At 37.1% G+C, this 23,847-nt stretch overlaps 2 protein-coding genes across 2 annotated transcripts in view; one reads left to right on the forward strand and one right to left on the reverse strand.

The window, feature by feature from the left end:
* Nucleotides 1-19,859, forward strand: LOC135215305 (probable phospholipid-transporting ATPase IIB). Its single transcript, XM_064249864.1, has 5 exons — nt 1-139; nt 439-666; nt 7,112-7,297; nt 15,061-15,182; nt 19,703-19,859. Exons 2-5 carry the CDS (start codon nt 460-462, stop codon nt 19,857-19,859), a joined length of 672 nt encoding a protein of 223 aa, XP_064105934.1. The 5' UTR covers nt 1-139; nt 439-459.
* LOC135215743 (probable phospholipid-transporting ATPase IIB) overlaps nt 1-23,847 on the reverse strand; it is a gene marked incomplete at its 5' end in the record, with an annotated part of 221,213 nt that overhangs the window by 110,916 nt on the left and 86,450 nt on the right. The window lies entirely within an intron of this gene.

A 23,847-nucleotide genomic window follows, 5' to 3' on the forward strand; every position in this document is an offset into this window, starting at 1 on the left:
AAGCAGTCGATGAGTGAGGAGAAGGCAGCGAGACAATGAAGTCAATCAACAGAGATACAAGAAGTTAACTTCTTGGGGTTGTCAACGTACAATAACCAGTGCCAACATCAAAGTTGGTGACTTAATATTTGTAGAGAAGGTATGTCACTAAATATTAGAGACTAGTTGAGAAAGAACATTTTTTTCATTATTAACTGCAAGACTTGCCCACATTAACTTGATATGTAACTTACAAGTTCATTACTTTAATAGTTTTAACACCTACAGGTTTTTCAGCTGCTTAATTATTGCTGACATGAAAACGAAAAGAAGAATATGGCACAATTTCAAACATTGCAGTGGAAATATTTTAATCTTTATAAAAAATATACTTATAGGTGAAATTTTCTTCCTATTATAAAGTGTAGTGAAATTTCATGCCTAACTTTTACCCCATAGGACCAGCGCGTACCTGCAGATATGGTCTTTTTACGTACAACTGAGACTAATGGTGCCTGCTTTATAAGAACTGATCAGCTAGATGGTGAAACAGACTGGAAGTTACGTCTAGCTGTTCCTGCTACTCAGAAACTAGATTCAAATGAAGAACTATTTTCAATGGATGCTACTGTGTATGCTGAAAAACCCCAGAAGGATATTCACAATTTCATAGGAAATTTTGCTAAGGTAAATATGAAGTGCTTTCATTGTCAAACAATTCCATTATTATAATAAAAACCTCTTTCCTTTGGGATTTGAATTACAGTCTGGACCTCTTAAATCCGGCACTACTTGGTCCGGCAACTCCCATTAACTAGTTGTATTTGAGATGAATCCTTACCTACCGTTAAAGTTAGCTATATCTCCCCGCCTATTAGGTGAGTCGGCATTCAAACACAAAAAATTGAATGCTGCCCGGATGAGTCTAGTTTACCTTTCTCCACCAGGTGTTTTTCGAATGTTTTAACTCGTCAGAATTCTCCTTTCCGCCTTTGTGGTTAGGCGATTGTTGGTATTCTATGAATTTTGGCTGTATTACACCTGTTTACGGCATTGTAATTTCATTTTCCTAGGATATCTTCCAACGGAAGCAAAACCAATAACATCAGGCTATGTTAGAATGTTTTTGGTGTAACCATGATGTTGAAATTGGAAGTTGATCAACATTCGGTTTGTACTTGCAAGGGTACAGAGTGTGATCTTGGAACTACTAGATGAAAAATGTAGGGAATTGTTCTGAGAAGTGTATGCCTGAATATGTCAGATATAGGAAAGACGGGAAACTAATAGATTGCTAAAGCAATTTGTTAGGTCAAGACTTAAACCTCTCAGGCTATCCCTACTCAGACTAGGCATTTTGGTAGCGCTAGTATTGACTTCCTTTGTAGCTCCACCTTCTGCTCCCCATTTGGTTCAGGCAAAGCATAACGAGAAGTTAGAACATAACATTAAACCTATTTCAGTTCTAATACAAGTTGAACTGAGTTCGTGACGGGAATGTGCTGAATCCCGACATAGTGTGCGCTCTTTTTTGAGTTTCCTGTTAGAAGTAAGGTGTTGATGCCCTCTTCTGTACGTAGCCCGAGCCTAGGACTGCCCTGTGACAGTTGGTAATGTCCGCTGCCAGGGAACTGGGTCGGTTCTTGGGACGATGGGGTTTTGTGCCCTCCAATACCTACTTCGCCCTTTTCATGGTCTGAATCTTGTTTAAAGCGTTCGCCAAAGGACCGCTAAATTGATTGCCTAAGGACCATTAAAGCGTTTGCATAAGGACCGTCATCTTCTACACCTAGTTTGAGGTGTTAGCATGCATAGGTTTAATAATATATAGGTGTAGACATTTTATTGAGATGATGATGTATCTGTAGCGAGTTTTACACATTTAGATATGTCGACTCGGTCGACTGTGTATCTCTAAATTCCCGTCTGCTATCATATTCCTTTTTCTTCATAAGGCTTGTGTTCTTTCTTTGCCTGCTTTCTCTTTGGCTATTGGCAATCTCTTACTACTGCCTCGATTAAAGTTTCTCTTTCAAGTCTACACTGTCAGTAGTATCTAAAAGTTCTCGCCAAGTTAGATATTATTCTAGCTTCAGAGCTTTCTAACAAAGTTTCATATAGAAATGCTTTCAAGTATTTACGTTCGCTTTCGGACAAGTTGGAGAGTCGTTGTAGCTCCTCTCCCACCACCTCCCCTTCTGCGCCTCATTTTCTTTCCCTCAGTCGATTCGTGGGGACATTGTTGACTCATGTGGACACAGATGACTCGTGTGGACTTGGCCGGGGGCCCGAGTCTTATCACTTAAACTCTTAATCTCATTGAGTCGTGGTGGATGCGATATAGCACTCAGCTGCTGTCACCTCTTGTTAACAAGTGTCACTTTTTGTCGCCAAGGGTTGCGGAGAAAGAGCAATCTTTAAGCTCTTTTGTTTACCTCCTGTCGGTGGCTGTCTCCTCCTGTCGCCCGCTGGCGGAAGAAGAGTTTGAATGGAGTTGGAGGAACTTGTTCGGGCTGGTCGGAGTTTGTTGCAACATTATGCCTTGCTGTATCCTCATTTTGTTGAGGAAAGAGGCCACATAGAGAATATGTCTTAATTTGTCTTTGCGTATTTCGGCGCCCTCTAATATCGGAGAGAGAACCAACATTTCTCCTGTTAGAGAGCATTTCGTAACTTTTCTCGTCCTCGGACACACAAATCTCCCTTTGGGTCTGCCTTGGCTTGTCATCTTGTGTCTTTTTGAAAAGTCACGGAGAGCCGAAGACCACCTCTTGCTGTACAAACTCTTATTGGTCCTTTAACCGTCTTTAGTAGGAGGCTTGCTTTCTTTCTCTTTCCTGTTGGGAAGTGAACTCGAGACTGACAGACATGCTGATGGATTTTCCGTCTAGCTTGTTGAGTTATTACCTTCTGCGTAGCTACGTTGTCTCATCTCTGTGACTGCGTAGAGAGGTGGAAATGCCAACTCAGCGAGTTTGTGAATCCAGCTTTAGGGATTGTCACCAGAGGGATTTTTAGCAAGGAAGACAAGTATATGTAACTCATTTCTGATGCTGCAGCGCAATGTCCTCATGCTTAAACTCACTCGGTTTGGAAGAAGTGAGAACACTTTCACTTCCGGTCTGATTATTTAGCTCGGTTTGGTTTTTAAGGCGATATAGGGATTATCTATTGGTAGTCTTGTTTTATACCTTTCGGGGATAAGTGCAGACTCAGGTTCTGGGATATGGACAGTTGCAACCTCCTAACATGCATGGAGAGACTTGGGACCAGTACGTTACATGGTGGAGACGGTGAAGGGCAGTTGGGATTCTTTTTTGGTTGTCCTCCACTGGTTTAATCTCCCTCTTATAGCTTACTTTGTCTTCTGCAGAAATCTCTCATAAGTCTCTTTTTAGTAAGAAATTGTATATAGAGGGAATGATTGTCCAAAGGTAATTCTTTAGGACGAGCTCCATAAGTAATTGGAGATATTCTTGGACGTTTGGAGACTGAATAACAGGAAGTGTCTGCCCACATACTTGTTGGTTTGCTAGCATGGTTTTAGTGCCTTTCCAAAGAGTGGTCAGTCTTGTGGTACACATGCAGAATGTATTCCACTTACCATACATCCACAGTCATGCAAGTTTCTTCAAGAGGTTTTTACTATAAGGTATTGCGGTTCTGTGCACTTTGTTTGGGTTAGTGTGCAGCCCTCTACAAGTTATGTCAGGGACTTGTTGCCCATTGGTTGATGGTGTCGACTTTAGGAGCAAGACACTTCTACTGATTCAGTGATTCAAGTTGGCCAACTCTGTCAACAGTATTCCAAAGGCAAGGACCTGTTGCTTCTTTGGGCTCAATTTATATGCATTATATTGTTAATTCTCTATATCCCCATTCTTATCTAGTGATGTGGGGATGAGACTTAATTATGCATGCTTGTCGTTCAAAGATGAATAGGCATGTGCTTCTTGAAGAATTTTAGGCCTGAAGGAACTTCTTATTTTTGGTAAGGGCTTTTCCTCATTAGGTAAGCATGGCCTCACTTGGGATATTTGTTTTCAGATAATCATGCCCAATTAATGTGCAGTTTCAGCGTAAGAATTACGACTTGCAAGTAAAGTTCATTAAATTTGTAAGTAAGCCAGAACCAACTTTGGCTCCATGACTGTAGGAGGGACTCTGTAACCTAGAATTGTCCATTTTGTTCTTAAACCTAAGTTCAGGTTTTGGTCTTTTCCCTCTATCATGCAACACAGACAGAGTTTAACTGGTGGCATTACACTTTCATGCAACATAGAATGGTCAAAACTACACCTGGTAAAACTTTTTAGATGTCAGGGCAATGGAAAGATATCAGGATACTTAGCAGGTTTATTCCCGGTCAGAAACAAAGTCTTTGTGGGAAGTTTGCTGCTTTGAGTGAAATGAAACAACATAATGGTTTGATCATTCATTCTGTGGAAGGACAGTATTTTAGCAATTTAGGATTCAGAAAGAACAAACTGCCTACAAGGGCCTTTACATCTGTAAGTTAGGCACTTGGTGTGGATTTAAGGAGCACTCATTTAGCTTCCTAGCATGTAGTTGAACAGGGACATCTGAATGATAACTACTACTTTGTTGGCCCTCAGGCTTGAGCAGTGGATGTTTCACTTAATTTGGCCTAATTCAAACTCCTAGGCCTGCTCCTGGTATCCACTCTGAGTGCTATTGAGCAATTTCAAGTTCCAGAATTGCTTAGTGTCTCTTGTAGAGCCTTTGTAGCCTCAGGGTAAATGATTTTCAAAATTTCCAATGCTCTCGGTAGATGTCTCATTCTTCTGTTGAGAAGAAATCAACTTTACTACACAATTCCATACACTTCCATTAACTTAGGCATCTCCGTAACTGCTTGGAGATGTTAGAATATCCCCTCCCAATATAAGATTTTCAAGTTATCATAGGATCTGTCCGTAATTTAAAACTACCATGGCCTGTGGTCAAAAGCAGTGGTCTGTGTTGCTGAGGGTACCATTCTGGAGGAATTTTCAGCACCTGGAAACATGTAGATGTCAATGTTTTCTGTTTAGAGATAATAAGATTTTTCACTGTCTACTTCCAAAGTTATCGTTCCATAATACTTTCCTCGGTATTGCATCAAGTGTTGAGATTGAAGCCCCTTTATCTCTACATCAGTCTCTCTCTGTAGTTTAACATGCGGTTTTGGTTTAAACTTTATCTGATTTACTGATAAACCTTTTATTTAGGACTAGCAGCGGTTATTAAGTAAATTTATTGTCAGCACCCTTTTTTAAGCTGTGTAAAGGGAATGCTATTTTAGCTTTCTGCTGAGGGTGATGTTAAGTCTATGCTTTACAGTGCCCTGTCAGAATTCCAATGTAACCCCTTAGTGGGGAAGAAGAGGAATTTCTCTATCCTGTTGGGGCATTTAAATTTAAAGGTTAAACCTAGAACATTTTTATCATCCTTATAGAAACCTTGAACATCTTTGTCAAAGGTAAATGCTGAAAGAGGCAAAGTTAACCTTTGGTTATGGTTTTAAGAACATCGAGTCATTGTCAAAGATTAAGCCTGAAAAAGGCAAAAATCAACCTTTTGTTTTGTGGTTTTTGAAAACCTAGCTGTCTTTGCCAATGGTTAACCTTGAAGGCAAAGTTAACTTTTAGTTTTGTGATTTTCGAAAACCTAGAATGTATTTGTGGTAGGTTAAGGGGCCGTCCGGAACCCTTATATATGGGGTTACAGGTAGTCGTCGACTTACAATGGCATTAGGTCCTGACAGAGCTGTCGTACAAGTTGATCTCGTCATAAGTCGACGAACCACATAGCCTATGTACACATATTATTTTATTCACAAAGTCCCTTTCTCATAAATATTTCTCTAAATATAGCAGCATGGCAAGCATTCTTGTTTCAATAAATTCATTTCTCCTCTTCTCTTTAAGAAGTAAAAGCAATAAATTACCAAGTGGGGCCAGGATGACAACTGAAATATAAAAGTCAAGGAGATTTATTATAAAAGACCTCACATAAGTGATGCATATATATTTTTTTTTACAAAGAAAGTGAATAATGATTATGACATATATTATACATTTTTTGTGAATAAATAAAAGAGTGGCCTTAGAGCACATAGACTCTTCTTTGTAACACTACTATAAGTTTGGGTCATATATTACAGAAATAATAGAACCCAAAACATAATTAAAATTAACCCTAGAAAACCTGAGGAAACACTGTTGTTTAATTTTTGTGCCCAGTTGTGGGATGGATACGCTCTCACTTACTTTGCATTATTTTGTATCACTGTTTTATGTGGAAAATGATTAAGAAAAAATATACATGGAAAGATTTTTGTTAGCATTTTAATGTTGCTCAAGTGCAAGAACAATTTGGTATGTTGAATGCAGAAGGGGACAAATCACATGCCTGTTAGGTATTAGTCACAATAAAACTGAATGAGACTGTGTTGAAATAGTTTATGCTTAAGGATTTAGTAGGAGTAATTTTTTGTGTATTAAAGTGCAAATGGTAATTTTGAAAATACTTTAACAATTTTGGGTTTCAAATGGACACCCTGTAATACTCAATAAGATAGTAGTCCAGAAAGCCTCTAATACCTCAGTGGTAGAGACTTGAGTTTTTCAGAATTATTGTTGTCAGAATATATAATACAAGGGCATGATAACTGACTGCCCAGGTTTTGTGGAAGAGATAGGGCTATTTTTGAAGTTTCTTCCCCAAAATGTATATGGTATTGTGATATTCATATTATTGCAGGTGCAAATTCATGGATTCATGGGTGTTTCCTAATGCTAACAAATTCCAGCACTTGAAATCATACAAAGTAGATAATGAAAAATATTTTTAAGCCTGTGAGAATATTATGTATTTCCATGCATCATTGTTTCTCAGAAAGCTCAGTTCATAGCTGCAGACATTAAAAGTGATATGCGCAGCTATGCTTTCTAGGAAATGTGGCACCACAAGGAATAATCATGAAGGATGAGGGTTAAGAACCCTCTTCCTTGCTAATTGTACAACTGCAATATATGCTCTTTGCTCATCGTGACTGAAGTTATTTTAGACCTGTAATATATGTGATGTATTTCCTTGCTTGAATATTATTTTGATACTTTTGTTACAGCATGATACAGAAACAGAAGAATCTTTAGGTGTTGAAAACACAGTTTGGGCAGGCACAGTTGTTGCTTCAGGGAGGCTTCTGGGACTTGTTGTTTATACAGGGGCAGAAACAAGATCAGTCATGAATAATGCCGCACCAAGATCCAAGATTGGCTTGCTGGATTTAGAAATTAATAATCTCACCAAGGTACAGTATGAAATTCCATGATCTCTCCAATTTTGATTTTTTGAATTCTTCAAGGATATTGTTAACAGAGCATAATGCATCATATCACCACAAACCCTTTACTTACAAGTAGCCCATTTTGTCACAAAATCTATCAAGACAGCTCAGTCCTTTTTGAAAAGAATTGTAGTCAGCCATAATAGATCCCAGGGTTTTCAGTTGCACTAACCCTCATTCTGCAGGTGCCTTGACTGTTTTTAGGAGATGGAGTTGAATGGGTACAAATTTTCTGCCAGCAATAACTGATAACTTCATTATGAGGTTGTCTGGAGAATATATGTGCTTTCCCAAAATATGTTTATAAGTACTGGCTTTCTTATAATTTAAGAGAAGAAATTCTCTTGTAATCATGCTTCAAAATAAATTTCTTTTAATTATTATGCAACTCTAGCATTTAATTTAGTAAGTTAAGCCTTTTTGGTATGGTAACTCTTAAACATTGCCTTGATTAGCCTTTCTCAAAAGTCAAATGTACAATTCCTGACTAACTTTGGTACTGCTGATTATGTATGTTTAGCTTGTATTTTCATTTCTTCAGGCTAACAAATAGTGAGGCCAATGATGATAGGTCTTTAATTGTTGTGTTCCCTGCTCCTTCGCCTGCTGCTACACCATATTTCATTTTTTTATTTTTCCTTTATATTTATTTAACTTACAAATCATCATTCATGTAGCCTTTGCTGTCTTCATGAATTCTAGACACTCCATTTCATAGGTTAAAGAAGAGGAAAGTTAGCTCTGCTGCCGTGAGTCCTAGGTTCATGGTAGTTAAGAACATCACTTTTCATGTTGATCTTGCTGTCAGTGAGCTACATTCTCACATTCATATGTTCCCTTATTCCTTTCATGTCAGAGTAGACTGCTAAACTAGCAAAGGTTTGGTTGTGCCTAATGATATAGCCAAGAGATTCGAGTGGAATGTTTTGGATGACTCATACTCCAGTGACCATTTCCCCATTATCTTAAATTATTTGAATAATGCCACAATATCACTACCTGTAAGATTCAATATTCAAAATGCTGTTTGAGATAATTATAATCTATACACCCGTAATATACCACCATTTCCGCAACTCAAGATTACTATACTACATGTGAATTTTTCACAGACTATAATAACAATGCTGCTGACAAACGTATTCATAAAACTAAGCAACCCCAAGAAATCCTCTGTTTCATGGTGGTCCCCAACCTTAATGACCTTAACCCTTAAACGCCGAAGCGGTATTTTAAAAATCGTCTCCCGTATGCCGGCGGCGTTCGCGAGTGAGTGCCGAAGCGGAAATTTTTTTTTTTTTCAAAAAATCACAGCACGCTTAGTTTTCAAGATTAAGAGTTAATTTTGGGTTCCTTTTTTTGTCATTTCCTGAATTTAGTATGCAACCATCAGAAATGAAAAAAAAATATCATTATCATATATAAATATTGGGATATATGAATGCGAAAAAAACTGTCATATATAATTGTATACAAATAGCGCTGTGAGCAAAACGGTTAAAGCTAACGAGTTAATTTTTTGTTATTGTATTGTACACTAAATTGCAATAATTTTGGTATATAACGCATTGTAAAAACGATCAAGGCAACACAGAGAAAATATTATCACAAAATGATGCATGAATTTGTAACGTGCGAACATAACAAAAGCTGTGTTTTAAAAAATTCACCATAAATCGAAATATTGTGCTAGAGACTTCCCGTTTGTTGCCAAATGAAGGTAATTTATTGAATATACTAGACTGTAAGTGTTGTAGCTTACAATTGCAGTTGTTTTCAACCATTTCGGTCGAGTTAAATTTGACTGAAGGACAAATTTTTTCTATATCGTTATTTATATGAAAATATTTCAAAAAACTGATAAAAGCTACAACCATGGGTTGTTTATTGTTGTATTTTACATGAAATTGCACATTTTCATATATAAAACTTTATGTAGCGGCTAATTTAAAATAGTGCAAACATTACGACAATCGGACGAAAAAATTAATGATTTTTTCGGAAGAGTTCTCATTCGGACGTAAAGGAAAATGTTTTATTTTTCATAATTCACCATAAAATCGAAATATTATGCTAGAGACTTTCTAATTTGTTGCTAAATAAGTAAATGATTGAATATTACTAGAATGTAAGAGTTTTTTTTTTAGCTTAGTTGCGTTTTTCGACCATTTCGGTCGAGTCAAAGTTGACCGAAGTTGATATTTTGGGCACATCGTTATTTATATGAAAATATTTCAAAACTGATAAAAGCTACAACCATGGGTTATTTTTAGTTGTATTCTACATGAAATTGTGCACATTTCCATATATAAAACTTTATGTAACGGTTTAATTTAAAATGGTGCAAACATTACGACAATCGGACGAAAAAATTTATGATTTTTTCGGAAGAGTTACCGCACGGACGTAAGGAAAAAGTCTTTTTTTCATAAATTCACCATAAATGAAATATTGTGCTAGAGGCTTCCAATTTGTTGCAAAATGAAGGTAAATGATTGAATATTACTAGAATATAAGAGTTTTAGCTTACAGTTGCATTTTTCTACCATTTCGGTAGAGTCAAAGTTGACCGAATCTTGAAATTTTGGCACATAGTTATTTATATGAAAATATTTCAAACTGATAAAAGCTACAACCATGAGTGTTTTTTTGTTGTATTCTACATGAAATTTGCACACATTTTTCATATATAATACTCCATGTAATGGCTAATATAAAATGGTGCAAAAATTATGTCAAAGTGACAAAATAATTTCTGAGATGTGTCGCTGATGCTTTTTAGTGCGAGAAGAAAGAAATTCGCGCTTGCGCCCCTTGGTAACGATTGTAAACAAAACAACGCCTTGATCCGTGAGCTCCCAGCATCCCCCAAGGCACGTGATTCAAAAGTTTTCGCCTAGTAGGCCTATAACTATTTTTCGCGAATTTTTAAAAAAAACTTTTTTCGTCGATGTACCATACGTCGGTTCGGCACCCGAGACAATTTTTTGTCGACGTTTAATACATCCAATCGGCGTTAAACGGTTTTTTTAAAAATTAATAAAGATCAAACACATATTAAGTCTTAATCTTAGCAGACTTAAAACTCGTTTGAAATCCCTCAGCAAGATGCCTTACAGTGTAAATACTCTAAACAAAATGGTGACAATAAATATAACAATCAGTTACATCAAAACATTGTATAATAAATACTCTCCCAAATTTCACAAAGCTGTAATAGCAGGAAAAATTTTTATCATGGTGGAATTATGTGTCAAGCTTATCTTTGAATACATCTGTATAGGATATTTGGCAAAAGATAATGAAAATTAATGATAAAATATTTAAAACCTCCAAAAGGTGCAATATACCAAGATGGGAAAACATATCATGACCCATATGAACTATCAAATATAATAGGAAAACATCTTGAGAACTAAGTGCTTACTTTAGTCTGGATGCACATTTTCAAGCCATAAGAAAACAGAAAGAAAATGTTATACTCAATTTTGAAACTGTTGAAGACTTGGAGTACAATCATACCTTTAATATAGATGAACTAAACAATGCTCTCGACTTATGTCATCCTTCGGCCCCAGGTCATGACAGGACTTCATTTGAGATGATACAAAAACTGGCCCCTATAGCCAAATCATATTTACTGAAATTTTATAACAGCATTTGGCTGAAGAGTGTTTTCCCTGACAATTGGAAACATGCTATTTATTATTCCTATAAATAAACTATGGAAGATGCAAGTAATCCATCTAATTACAGACCAATATCTCTCACAAGCTGTTTATGTAAAATTTTAGAAAAAATGGTCAGCGCACGACTAATATATATTATCATCAAGGAATCCATACTAACTCCAACACAATCAGGTTCAATAGTTGGTCGGTCAACCCTAGAACCCCTAACATATCTAGAGGACCCTATCAGGCAGGGCTTTGATCAGAAAAAGTTAACAGTAGCTGCCTTTATTGATATAGAAAACGCATATGACACAAAGTGGAAATTTAACATCATGCAAAATCTTCACTCAGTAGGGTTGCAGGTCACATGCCAATTTTTCATTAAAAACAAAAACTTTCTTACAGATAGATCTTTTCAGACATGAGTAGAAAATTCGTATTCATGAATACTTTAATTTAGAAGGAATTCCTCAGGGCAGTGTCTTGAGTTTTACTTTGTTTGCCTCGGCAATTAATGACATCACTGCACAATTACCAAATGGAGTAAAAAATAGCTTATACATTGATGACTTTGCTCAAAACAAAAGCCATTGTTTTCTATAAAGACAAAAGGTGGCTAAAAGACCAAGAAAGCAAAACTCTATCTATATAAACACTGAAATTGAGTTCTGTGCAAATGTTAAGTACTTAGGAATATGTTTGATCACCATTTAAACTGGAAAGTGCACATCAAGTATATTAAAGCCAATGACTTGAAAGCCCTTGCCCTTTTAAAGAAACTATCTCACTCTACATGGGGAGCAGGACTTGACACCATACTAATGTGTTATAGGACATCAGTTTTATCTATAATAGATTATTGCTGTCCTATATACTCTTCAGCATCTGAAGCAACATTAAAAACTCTTGATGCATTGCATCACAAATGAATACGTATGCTTATGTACTGGTGCATTTAGATCATCCCCAGCAAATTCCCTTTTAGCAGAGGCAGGCATACTACCTTTGAGGACATCACTGCAACTTGATAACACTTGTAGAGACCTTTCCCTACAAGCAGTCCCCTACAGCAGGATCATCTCCTGCAGCTACCTGCTTCCTGAATTGTAATCTTAGGATGGAACATCATGGTGCTAGCTCCTTCCCAAAAGGAGCCAAATACTCGGTGAACTTGTATCACATAGTACCAATTTTCCCTCCAACAATAGAAGATCCACCACCTTGGACTCTGAAATGATTAGAAATATGCACCACTTTGTTTTATCTTCTTAAACAAAATATGACTAATACAGAGATGTACCGCCAATGTGCCCTAGAGCTCATCCAAAGAAAGGGAAACCAGTTCATAATATATAACAGAAGGCTCAAAAACAATACAGAGTAGCAACTTCAGCTTTCTCGAATAATAAATTAATCAAAGTAGGCCTTCGTGTGTTTCTTGCAGAACTCTTGGCCATACGAGCAGCACTTGAAATAATATCTGAAAGACAAGCAATCTCTTCAATAATTTTCTGTGACTCATGTAGTGCCAGTGATGCTATAAACAAGTACAAATCTTCAAATCAGCTTGTCAAAAAAATCCAAATAAAAATCCACCTACTTCTCCAATCTGGATTGTCAATAAAAATCTGTTGGATTCTGGCACATGTAGGAATTGAAGGGAATGAAAATGCAGATTGTTCATACATGAACAAACCTTTGGTCTTAACATAGATATTTCTAGGGCCCTAGCTGGTATCCTGTTAATCGCAGTTTGAAAGCAAGGAATTCTTGTGAGATCGGTGCAACACGTGTGTATATATCGGGTGAAGAGTGGTTAAGGACCACGTATCTATGCCACCGCGTCAGTCTTTTCTTAACAGCATGGGCGAGAGTTGTGGTTGACCTCTCTCGGCCTTTACCCAGTTCATTGCCTGTTTCACTTGTGTTTGAGTATGTGTGTGTGTGCTGTTTTTATGGCTTCCTCTGCTCCATCTTGGCCTCATCAACATAGGTGCCCCAGAACTCTAGGTTTTCCGTTTTCTCATTTTTTGGCTTCGGCTGTGACCGACCCCCACGTCACTTGTAGTAGGTGTTGCTCTAATGTTTGTACAATAACAAATCCTTGCACAGAATGCCGTGCGTAGCCTAGAGAGCAGTGGAAGTTATTTTATAGTAAGAGGGAGCATCGTAGGGTTTCCATTCTCCCTTTGTGGGAGGGATTTTCTTCTCTTGTTCCCGATGCTTTGGTTTCCTCCGCTGCTGTACAACACCCCATACTAGAGTTGTGCCTTTGGTTTTTCCCCTTCCTTTTCTTCCATCAATTCGTCGTTGGTTGGAAGTATCGGGAGGCCTTCAGGTTGATTTATGTAGTGTCGCCCCTTCTTCTTCGGTAGTTAATTTGATTCCTGAGAGGGAAGAGGCTTTTTCATCATTGTCTTTTATTTCAGAGTCGCAGAAATGCAGATTCAGCAGCTAAACTAGCATGCACGCACTATTACCCCAACAATTTCATATGCCCATGTAACAGACTGGATAGGGTCTGTCAACTCTAATATATCAAGATTTACAAACAGATTGGTCCTCGGTACCAGTATCAAACAAGCTGAAAAATATAAAATCCAAGTATACCCATGGGTTTCATTATCACAAAAAGCAGATCTGAAGAAATAATATTAGCGAGACTCTGCATAGGTCATACTAGATTTTCTCATGGTCATCTAATGACAACCCCACATTCTGACCCAATGAAATGTAATGGATGCCAAGTTCCCACGACTGTCCAGCACCTTCTGGTTGAATGCCTAAATCGGATTCAGCAGAGGCGCCTATTTTTTCGAGATCCAACAATGTCAGGAATTTTTTCTGAGGGGAGGGATTTCTCACCTAACAAAATTATTATGTTCCTAAGTAAAGTTGGTTTTTTTTAATAAAGTTTAGTTTTTTTCCCTTTTTTTTTTCTCGGGGAACCAACCTGAGAGGAGCCTTTTTTAGGCTCCGAGGTCTGGTTAAACTAATCTTTTTATCCTATAACTGAATCCTTTCATGTTTAAATCACCTAGTTAATTTTTCCTATTTCTTTTGTTTTTCTTTATTGTTTGAGATTTTGGAGAATGTGGACAATTTATTGAATTTTTAATGATCAATTGGTTCCAGTTATTCCTTTACATTTTTGGGGGGGAAGGGAAAGCTCCTATGACCAGAGTGGCTTTAGTGGCCAAAAATTTGACCAGAGTTCCAGTCGAAGCCATGCTAGTGACTAGATCGATGCAGAGTGTAAAGCAGGTTTTTTTATTTTTGCTTTTTTTTTTACACATTCATCTCAAGTCATTGATACAGAAAACATCATAATCTTTCAGTGGGGCTACAGGTGCTCATTCTCAAGAGACGTAGTTTTCCAGGCTTGTGGCTTTTATGTGCTAGGTGAAAGATTAGTTATTTGAACCTATGACTTTCAGCAAATTAGTAAAAACCACCACCTTTAATCTCTGGGTATTCAACTACTATTAGTACTTGATAACATTATCATGGGCACTTGATTTTGATCTGCACTGTTCCCCAATCAATTCATTGATACCATCAGTTTGTTCCAAGGCTGAGATCTTCAACTGCCCATTCTATCCTTCCACCTAAAAAGTGATTTGGGTTTACTAGGAACAAATCAAATTTATATTAGGTCCCGAGGACCCACCTTCCATTCTCTTTCTCACTGTGTCACTTCCTTTCAGTGAAATCAAGTACGTTGAGCAGTTACCTACGACTGATGATCCAAAGGTGCTCATGCACTTGCAGTCATTTGCTAATTTACAACTCTTCAGTTGTTTAATCTTTATAACTGGCATGTCTGAGGATATGTCAACCAAGATTTGGACTAAGTTAAAATGGGCTTGTGTGAGAAATGTTAAATGTTATAAAAATCAAAGTTTTTCACCTAATAAAAGTGAATTTAGTTTTCCATATTTTTATGGTTTAAATTGTGTTTCTGTACTTAATTTGTTAAGAAAGAATTTCATTTAGAAATTATGAAAATTTGTTGTTAATTAAATTTTTATAACTGTTCTTGCCCTTTTCCAGCTTCTGTTTTTAGCAGTATTAGGTCTGACATTAGTTATGATGTGTCTCAAAGGATTTGGAGGGCCATGGTACAGGTACTTCTTCAGGTTTCTTCTTCTCTTTTCTTACATCATTCCAATCAGGTGAGTTACTGACCTACAGATTTTATCATATTGCAATATTACTCAAAACTCATTGTCACATTCAATACAAACCATGGGTTTACTAATGCCAATCTTCATCAGTTTATATAAGAATTAAATAGTTTATCAGTGTAAAGTGTGTTTCATCATGAATGGTGAAATGCATGTTAGTCAGCATCATTGCAGGGTGCCCCTTTCTCACTTGTCAACATCTCATTGTGTGAATATGGCAAGAGCTTACATCATATTGCATGCACTCTACCAATTATTAGCTTTCAGTTTGTTAGGTTTTTTCCTTTTCCATTGTATTTTTAGTTTGTTTCAAGTCAGCCATCAATCATAATCAACCATATTGACACTGTCAAATTGCCTAGTTACATACCTCTGATATCTTTTAGACTGAAACAACAAAATAGCTTAGAAGTGACTGTTTTGTTATGTAACTTCCCCAGTAATTACATAGCAATAAGTTCCACTTAATATAGCAGCTTGATTTGAATTTTCTTGGGTAACACTTCAAACTCTGTGTAGGTGACCAGTTCCACCCACCTAGCATGAGAATAGGAATGACTGTAAGCAGAAAGCTCAGTTTGTTCCTGCTGCTCATCTGGTAAACACCGGTGATGGTGATAGCTTGTTCATTATTTTCCAGTTATTTAACTGGATTTCAATGGTGTGCATTTCCACTGGAGGAATCTCATTATGAGTTTTTCCGGTTTTTGTAGTTGTTGAGTAGATCATCAACTAATCTGTTGTTTACTCTTACGAGCCAACAAAAATATCTCGGCCCTAAAGTAATTCTTGTATGTTACATCATTCCTATTGGCCAAACTTTGCATGAGTTTTTTTGTTTACCGGTCTCATTAATTGTAACCTTCAGTATATGGTCTTGCTTCTATTTTAAATTCTCGAATGGTGTTTTCCGAGTATAGATATTCGTTGCCTCAAAGTAATTTTTGAATGTTTTGTCATTCAAAAATTACTATGGCATTTTTTCTTGCAAGTACTGGATAATTTTGCCCTGAAAGTAATCTTGTATCTTCTGTGAAGACAGGCTTTTACATCAGCATTTTTTATAGGGTGTAGGTGATTCACTTGATGTTGTTAGACAGTTGCCTTAATGTAATTCATGAATGTTTGTCATTCATAGGCCTCTCGTGTGCTGCCAGTATAGCGCCCTAAAAAGGAGTTCTTGTATCTTGTACCTTTCCTTTAGGCAAAATATTTTACATCGATGATGTTTTACAAGATAAACTATTAAATGTTTATCATTCTTTTTGGCCAAAGTTTTGCATATCATGTTTGTTTACTGAATTAGTCTTGCTAACCAATAGCAAGGGAAGAAGAAATGCCTTAAACCTCAACAAACCCTTATGGGTATTAATTACCAAATACTTGTGGCTCTCTTCATTCACTCATATTTGTAAGTAGCATTGTTTAAATCAATAGTATAAAATATTTTCCCTTTACCAATTTCTTGTAATAATTCGTTAATCTTTGGTTATGGATACTGATCACAATTTATATGTTGATTCAACTCCTTGAAATCACCACAAATATGAAGAAAGTTATCAAATTTCATAACAGTAACAGGAGCTGCCCATTCACCTGAACTGACAGACTGAATTATATCATAATTAACCCAAGTCAGCACAGCAAAGCTTCTTCAACCATATATACTTATAATTAAAAGGAACAATTCTGTACTTCCTAAACTTAGTTACTGAATCACCTTTTACATGAATCTAGCAACCTAACTAACAATTGGTCTCTTAGGGTTCACCTCATATTTACCAAACAAATCCTGAACATTTCTGTCCATCTTGTTTACTTTAGATGAATTAATAACTGTGCCTATCAAGTAAATACAAACCTTTCCCATCAAATATTTACCACAAAGATTTTAATTCTTATTTCTCACAACATAAAAAGTCTGATTGGTATTATGATCATTACAAGCAACATCTACAGAAACCTTACCCAACAGATTTATGATAATATTATATGATTATACATTTTATTATGTATCAAATCTGCTGGACATGTATTACATAGAACTGCAAACATTTCAGTACCAACAGACACCAAAAGAACATTTTTTTTAACACTGTCAGTTACAGACATAATCAAAATTTGCTTCCAATAAACTTAATCATAATTCAAAAGATTTTGTAAGGGCTAAATGCCTCAGATTTAATCTGTGGAGTAGCCATATCCACTAACTGCAATACCAACAGACTTATTAGGGAAAAACTCTCTATCACGAGAGTATATATAATGTTCTAAAGGGTCCACAATAATGCAAAGTGTAAAAAGTCCGTGTATAATTTTGAAGACTTCAAAATTATACATGGACTTTATACACTTTGTACTATTGTGGACCCTTTAGAACAACAGACTTATTATTACATATAAAGCTAAAGGTAATTATTCACTAAACATATTTGCAGGCTACATGCCAGTACCATAATACAATCTGTAAGCCACTATGCCTAATTACCATAATGTGACGAAACCTTCATAAGCAAAATCGGCATAACGTAATGTAGGCCACATGGCAGATCAAAAGGACAAGCAAAACCACAGTAGCTTAAGCATACTGCTACTATAATAGGCTATATAATGATGATACACTTCCATGCAATCAAATAAAAACATTAGCCACTGCAATTCATTTGTTATGTTGCCAAAACATCCTTCTCTCCCAGTCTGTATTCATACCAGCCACTCAGCAATCGAGCAGATAAAACACAGCTACCATACTGTTTTCCTCTGCCATTGGACGCTTAATCTCGTCGCCAATTTATTACGTGGCTGGCCCGTTGTGGCGAGTGTTTATAATAATACAGCTGTTAAAACGTTGTCTTTAATGGTAATTGTCCTTTACATCTTGCTATAGACTCATGGCTCTCTCTGGTCCCCCGGGATCACAACAATCTACAGTGCCTCAGTTGAACAGCAGAGCCTCAACTTCCGCAATCTCACATGGAAGGCTTAATGCAAAAGTAAAATAAATCTTTATTCATCCTTCATGCAATGGAGAGAAAAGTGTTATGAAAGTATGCCCCTAGATTTATGGTTGTAGGTGTGGCTGAAGAAACGAATAATGTGCAGGCCACAAAATTTTTTAGAAGAAGCAAAAGCAACATCTGATACTGGAGATCACACTTTTACTTCATTTAATCTATTGCATGTATAAATAAAGTTTCATTTTTAAACCCAGCTTTGATAATTTATGAAAAAGCAACTAATGGCTTTGATGATGGAAAATGCAATCAGCTGATAATTTTAAGAATACAAACATTACAAGAATGCAAAAGGTGCCTGATTGTAAAGTTCATAAATTATGCAGTAATATGAAATAATGATAATAATGCAGGAAATATAATTGTATACAGTACACAAAACAACAGTTTTATTAAAATTATCATTAAGTATTCTTTATAAAACTGTATTATTATTATTTGATTTTTGTAAATGGATCTCTCTCTCTCTCTCTCTCTCTCTCTCTCTCTCTCTCTCTCTCTCTCTCTCTCTCTCTCTCTCTCTCTCTCAAATGCCAGACAAGTTGGAATTGCCAGAAAACATTAGAAGGTGCTGTTATAAAATGTTATGAGCAGAGATCAAGTGCCTTAAGCTCTGCTCTGATGTAGCAAAGTTATAAGCATTTCTGGGAAGATTCTTATGGAGCAGGCAAGAATTTTCACAAGGAACTAAACCTAATGAATGACAGTGATTACTTTTCAGCTTTCTTCTACTTTTGATAACTGCAATATATATGTGGAATGAGCTGGCAAGACTTTGTTTACATAGGCTTTTTATAGGGGCATTTTTCTGTCATCCAGGATTTTCTGTGGTCCAGCTGTGTCCTGGTTCCAAGGGTGGTGGTTTAAAGAGTTCAGAGAGAGTATGAGGAATTTTTGAAAAACTATTGTAATCTTATTTGAAGAGTTTTATTGGATGTCAATTTCTCAGTGATATTAAGACCACAACTCTGCCAAGGTCAGTTAATGTTTGGTCTTTAATTAGCACATTTTAGCGCAACTCTTGTTCCTATGTGTAGTGAGCTCCCTCAAGGACCTCTCGCTTACACCACTTCTTTTTAATTGTGGGTCATTTAGTTGTTGTCCTGTTCCTGGATGATGGATCTTACTACCTTTTTGGAAAAAGATCTTTGAAGAAACTTGAGGCTTTTTATAAATGGCTGGTACTGTACATTTATGGATGCATACATATTTTGAAATAAAATTTTTCTCTATACAAAATTTCTTATGGTACTGGGACATCCATCACTATATTGACATTAAAAAATTATTTTGTCATCTGCTGAAAGTTGCTACTGCTGCACTGACATTTGTGAGATAAGATCCCTCTGATGAGAGGTGTCATCAGAAAAGGCTCAAGCTTTCTTTCATTTATTTATAACAGTTATCAGTATATAGTGTAGTGTACACCGATATAAACTAAATATGGATTGTTTTATGGGACATAAAGATTGTTTTAAATTTTGTATTTTTCAGTATTTGCCTCTTGAGTTTTCTAGAAACTTTTTCTTTTGTTATACTGGAGTTGGCCTTTGTAAAATTGAGTTTTGTGTCAGTAAATAAACATACATTGGCCATTACTAATAGGTTGGTTGCAAGTCCAAAATGTTGGTTTAAGAAAACTCCTAACTAAACTCGGCTAGATATCCTGTGCAAATGCAGTTGTAATTACCACGGAAAAGTGTGTAGAATCTAAAGAGATACGTATAGATATAATACAGGTGTACTTCAATTTTATATACTACATAAGTGTGCATTAAACACAAAATACCCAAAAAGAAACAATTTAGCAAACAAATATCTCACTCATGACTTTAGTCATAATAGGCTAGCCTACCCTAACTATCATCACTCACAATCAGCTCATAGGTAATGTATGTAATGTATGCATGCATAATGAAATTTCATAAGTAACAGTGAAACAAGAGTAGAATAGCCACAAAAACAAAAAGCAGTTCACATCCATAAACACTAGACTACTCTGTTAAAATTTTTTTATGTACTTCCTGTTAATGTATACACGGTACAGTATAGTTTATCATAAACCAGATGTGTGTACAAGTTCTGAGTGAACATATTCAGTACAGTACTTTGTATATAGTAAGTAACAATTATGTACAAAAAGTTACACCAAAATAATTTTTCTCTCAAATAATCATTCAAAAGAATAAGGTAGTAATAACAAATCTTTAGACTTATTATTTGGGGCTAAACAAATGCACTTACAAAAACAAACACCACTTATCATTTGGGTTGAAGTGCCAAGACCAAAAAATTTACCTTAGATTCATATGGCAGTCCCCGGTTATCGGCTGGGGTTCTGTTCTCAGCAGGGTGCTGATGAGCAAAAACCACCATTAACCAAAACTTGGTGATTCATGGTGCCGGTTGCAGATGACCGATTAATGGCGCCTCTGTTAGGTATATTATGGTGCCATAACTATTATTGGCACCTTATGATGCCAATAACCGAAACTCTGCGGATTGTGGCGCCATAAATCACCAATTTTATGGCACTAGACAATTGCCATAAAACCAGTCGCCATTGACCGAGCCCGCTGATAACCAGGGACTACAGTGTTCCCCCCCCGTATTCGCGGGAGATGTGTACCAGACACCCACGCAAATAGCTCAAACCCGCGAATAGTTAGAACTCCCCTCTAAAAATACCTATATCTTTCTATCTTGAAAGTTCAAATACCAAATGTCTACTTAAAGTATTATCCTACATCAAATATACCATTGAATTGGTATTATTAATATCATTTTAAAGTCATCTTAAACATTTTACCATTAGCAATATATCATCAACCAATAGGGAGGAGAGAGAGGAGAGAGAGAGAGAGAGAGAGGAGAGAGAGAGAGAGAGAAGAGAGAGAGAATAACTCCTTACGATTTCAATAGATTGAAATTAACGTCTGTAGGCAACATTTTTTTCCCCTCCCATAAATACATATATTTCTTCAGAGAAGAGAGAAAGAGAGGACTGTGCAATTATGTGTGTCTGTCTCTCAATTCTTTTGCTGAGAGCGAGAGAGATAAAAGAAAGAAGAGATAGAAACACCAAATGTATACCTTATGTAACATCCTGCATCAAATTTACCTTAAATTATTATCATATTACTGTATTAATCTTAGAGATTGTATTAATATAATTTCAAAGTAATCCTAAACATTAGTACCCTTAAAGGTATATATACTTACATACGTACTTATAACACTTGCAGCCAAGAGAGACAGAGTTACCCACTATGACAAGTATCTTGTTGGAGAGACCCCCCTTGTGACCAGGAACTTTGCTGTAGTGGGGGGGCTTGCGTGGTGCAATGAAGAATTGAGCAATGGTGGTGGGGTGATTTATTCATCCCGGTAGGTACTGCCATGCCACTAAGGTCAATTCAGAGCATCCTGACTAATCCTGGTACTCTGTATCACCTCCTCCTATTTTCACAATTTCTCTCCTTCCTCTGTCCGGATGGATTTTGTTGATGACCTTAGCATGAATTTGGACTTGCTCTTACTGTTCTCTGGAGTTGAAGGAGGGTGGAGTGGGACGCATGCCTCTCCACCCGTAGAAACTGGAGTACCCAACGTGTTCGAGCGAGGGAAACTTTTATGTCAAACCCTGCATTCAGTGCTGGGTCTGATCTCGATGGACTGATGACCCTCAAGGTACTGGATGTGGGGGTGTATATCTAGGTTGTACCCTAGGGTGCCCCAGTAAGGGAATTGCATCCTCGAAATGTGGCTCCCATGGTGGGATGGGGAAAACCTAGACGAATTGCTAGATATCATTCTATGAGGGAACTTGAAACCCCAAAATCCTGATGACCATTGCACGGAACCAGACAGATGGGAAGGACTATTCAGTCCAGTGTGGTTACACTGGCACCATATACTCCCCATCAAGGGAGAAGAAATTTTGTAGGAAGAAAATCATTAGAAGAATCTGGAGGATGTGTCCCTAATGAGTTTGATAAATATCTAACCATTACATTTGAGGATAAAGTTATGAATATTTTTGAAGTACATAGGATATTGTAAAATGCTGTGGGAGGGAACCTAAGATATTGCCACATGGTAGAAATAAGCTTTTTAGTAGAGACTAGATCAGTAGAAGAAAGTGAGAAATTGAAATCTCTGAGTTTACTGGGAGGAGTTCAGAGTGAATGTAAACCACACGATACCTTCAATCATACCAAAGGAATTATATATGCTCCTCACCTTATGATTCATCCTGAAGAGGACTGGAAGATGAACTTAAAGATTCAGGGGGTATTTAAGGTGGAAAGACTGAAAAAGAAAGTAAACGGGGCATTGTGTCCTATGCCACAGTTGTTATTAACCTTTAATTCTTTGAGGTTACCAAATTTTATTAAAGCAGCTTGGTACAGATATAAAGTGAAACAGTACGTGCCGAGACCAAGAGGTGTTTTTTACTGTCAGGAATACGGGCATATTATTGGATCCTGTAGATCCAAGTTGCAAGGAAACCCTGCAATTTGTATAAATTGTGGAGAAGTTGAGCATGGTGATTGCCATGCTGAACCAAAATGCATTCATTGTGGGGAAGCACACCAGTCCTCCTCGAACTCGTGTGATGTTTTCCTTTTTGAGAAAGAAATACAATATACTAGAGTTCCTTGAGAAAGTTACTTTAGCAGAAGCCAGAAGAATAGTACTGAACAAATATATAAGACCAGGAGTATCTTTTGCAAGTGTTGCTGCAAATAGACAACAATTGAGAAGGAGGAAAGTTTAATTCAAATACTGCTTCAAATTCATTTAGAACAGGTGGAAAAAAAACTCAAAACTCCCATGTAACAGAAAACTAGCAACAAAAACAACTTGGGTAAAGCTCAAAATAAAATGTCTACAACTTCAATAGCATCAGCTTTGGCTGGTGCACCGGCCTCTTTGGAGGCAGCATCAGCTTTGGCTGGAGCACTGGCCTCTTCAGAGGCAGCATCAGCTTTGGCTGGTGCACCAGCCTCTTCGGAGGCAGCATCAGCTTTGGCTGGAGCACTGGCCTTTTCGGAGGCAGCATCAGCTTTGTCTGGTGCACCGGCCTCTTTGGAGGCAGCATCAGTTTTGGCTGGGGCATCAGCCTCTTTGGAGGCAGCTTCAGCCTTGGCTGATGCATCAACCTCTTTGGAGGCAGCATCAGCTTTGGCTGGTGCATCAATTTCTTTAGAAGCAGCATCAGTTTTGACTGGTGTGAGTAATTTGGAATTTACGTCTGTCCTTGCTGATGTGCATGCCGCTTGTGGGGAGTAGCCCTCCTTAGCTGATGCAATGGCTTCTTGGGAGCCTGGAACACCAGCTACGGAGGCAGCCAACCAAGAACCAGAATTGCTTCCTGTATGCAGGTAGCAATGCCAGTCCCAAAAAGAAAGGAGGCTGAGGTGGCAGGCAGTCTCCCTCTAAGAAAAAAACAAAGTAGGATTCCAAATTCATTCCTGGCAACCCTACGAAGACAAAATATCTTCAAAGAGGCCCTATTATCAAGGCCTCTAAACTCAAGTAATTTCTTAAATTTTTCTTCAGTGGAATTGTCAGGGCCTGAGAGCTAAATGGGAGGAGCTCAAAATGTTAATTTTTGAGCTGTCTCCTGTTTGTAT

Source organism: Macrobrachium nipponense, chromosome 5 (assembly GCF_015104395.2).
Source record: "Macrobrachium nipponense isolate FS-2020 chromosome 5, ASM1510439v2, whole genome shotgun sequence".
Lineage (NCBI taxonomy): Eukaryota > Metazoa > Arthropoda > Malacostraca > Decapoda > Palaemonidae > Macrobrachium > Macrobrachium nipponense.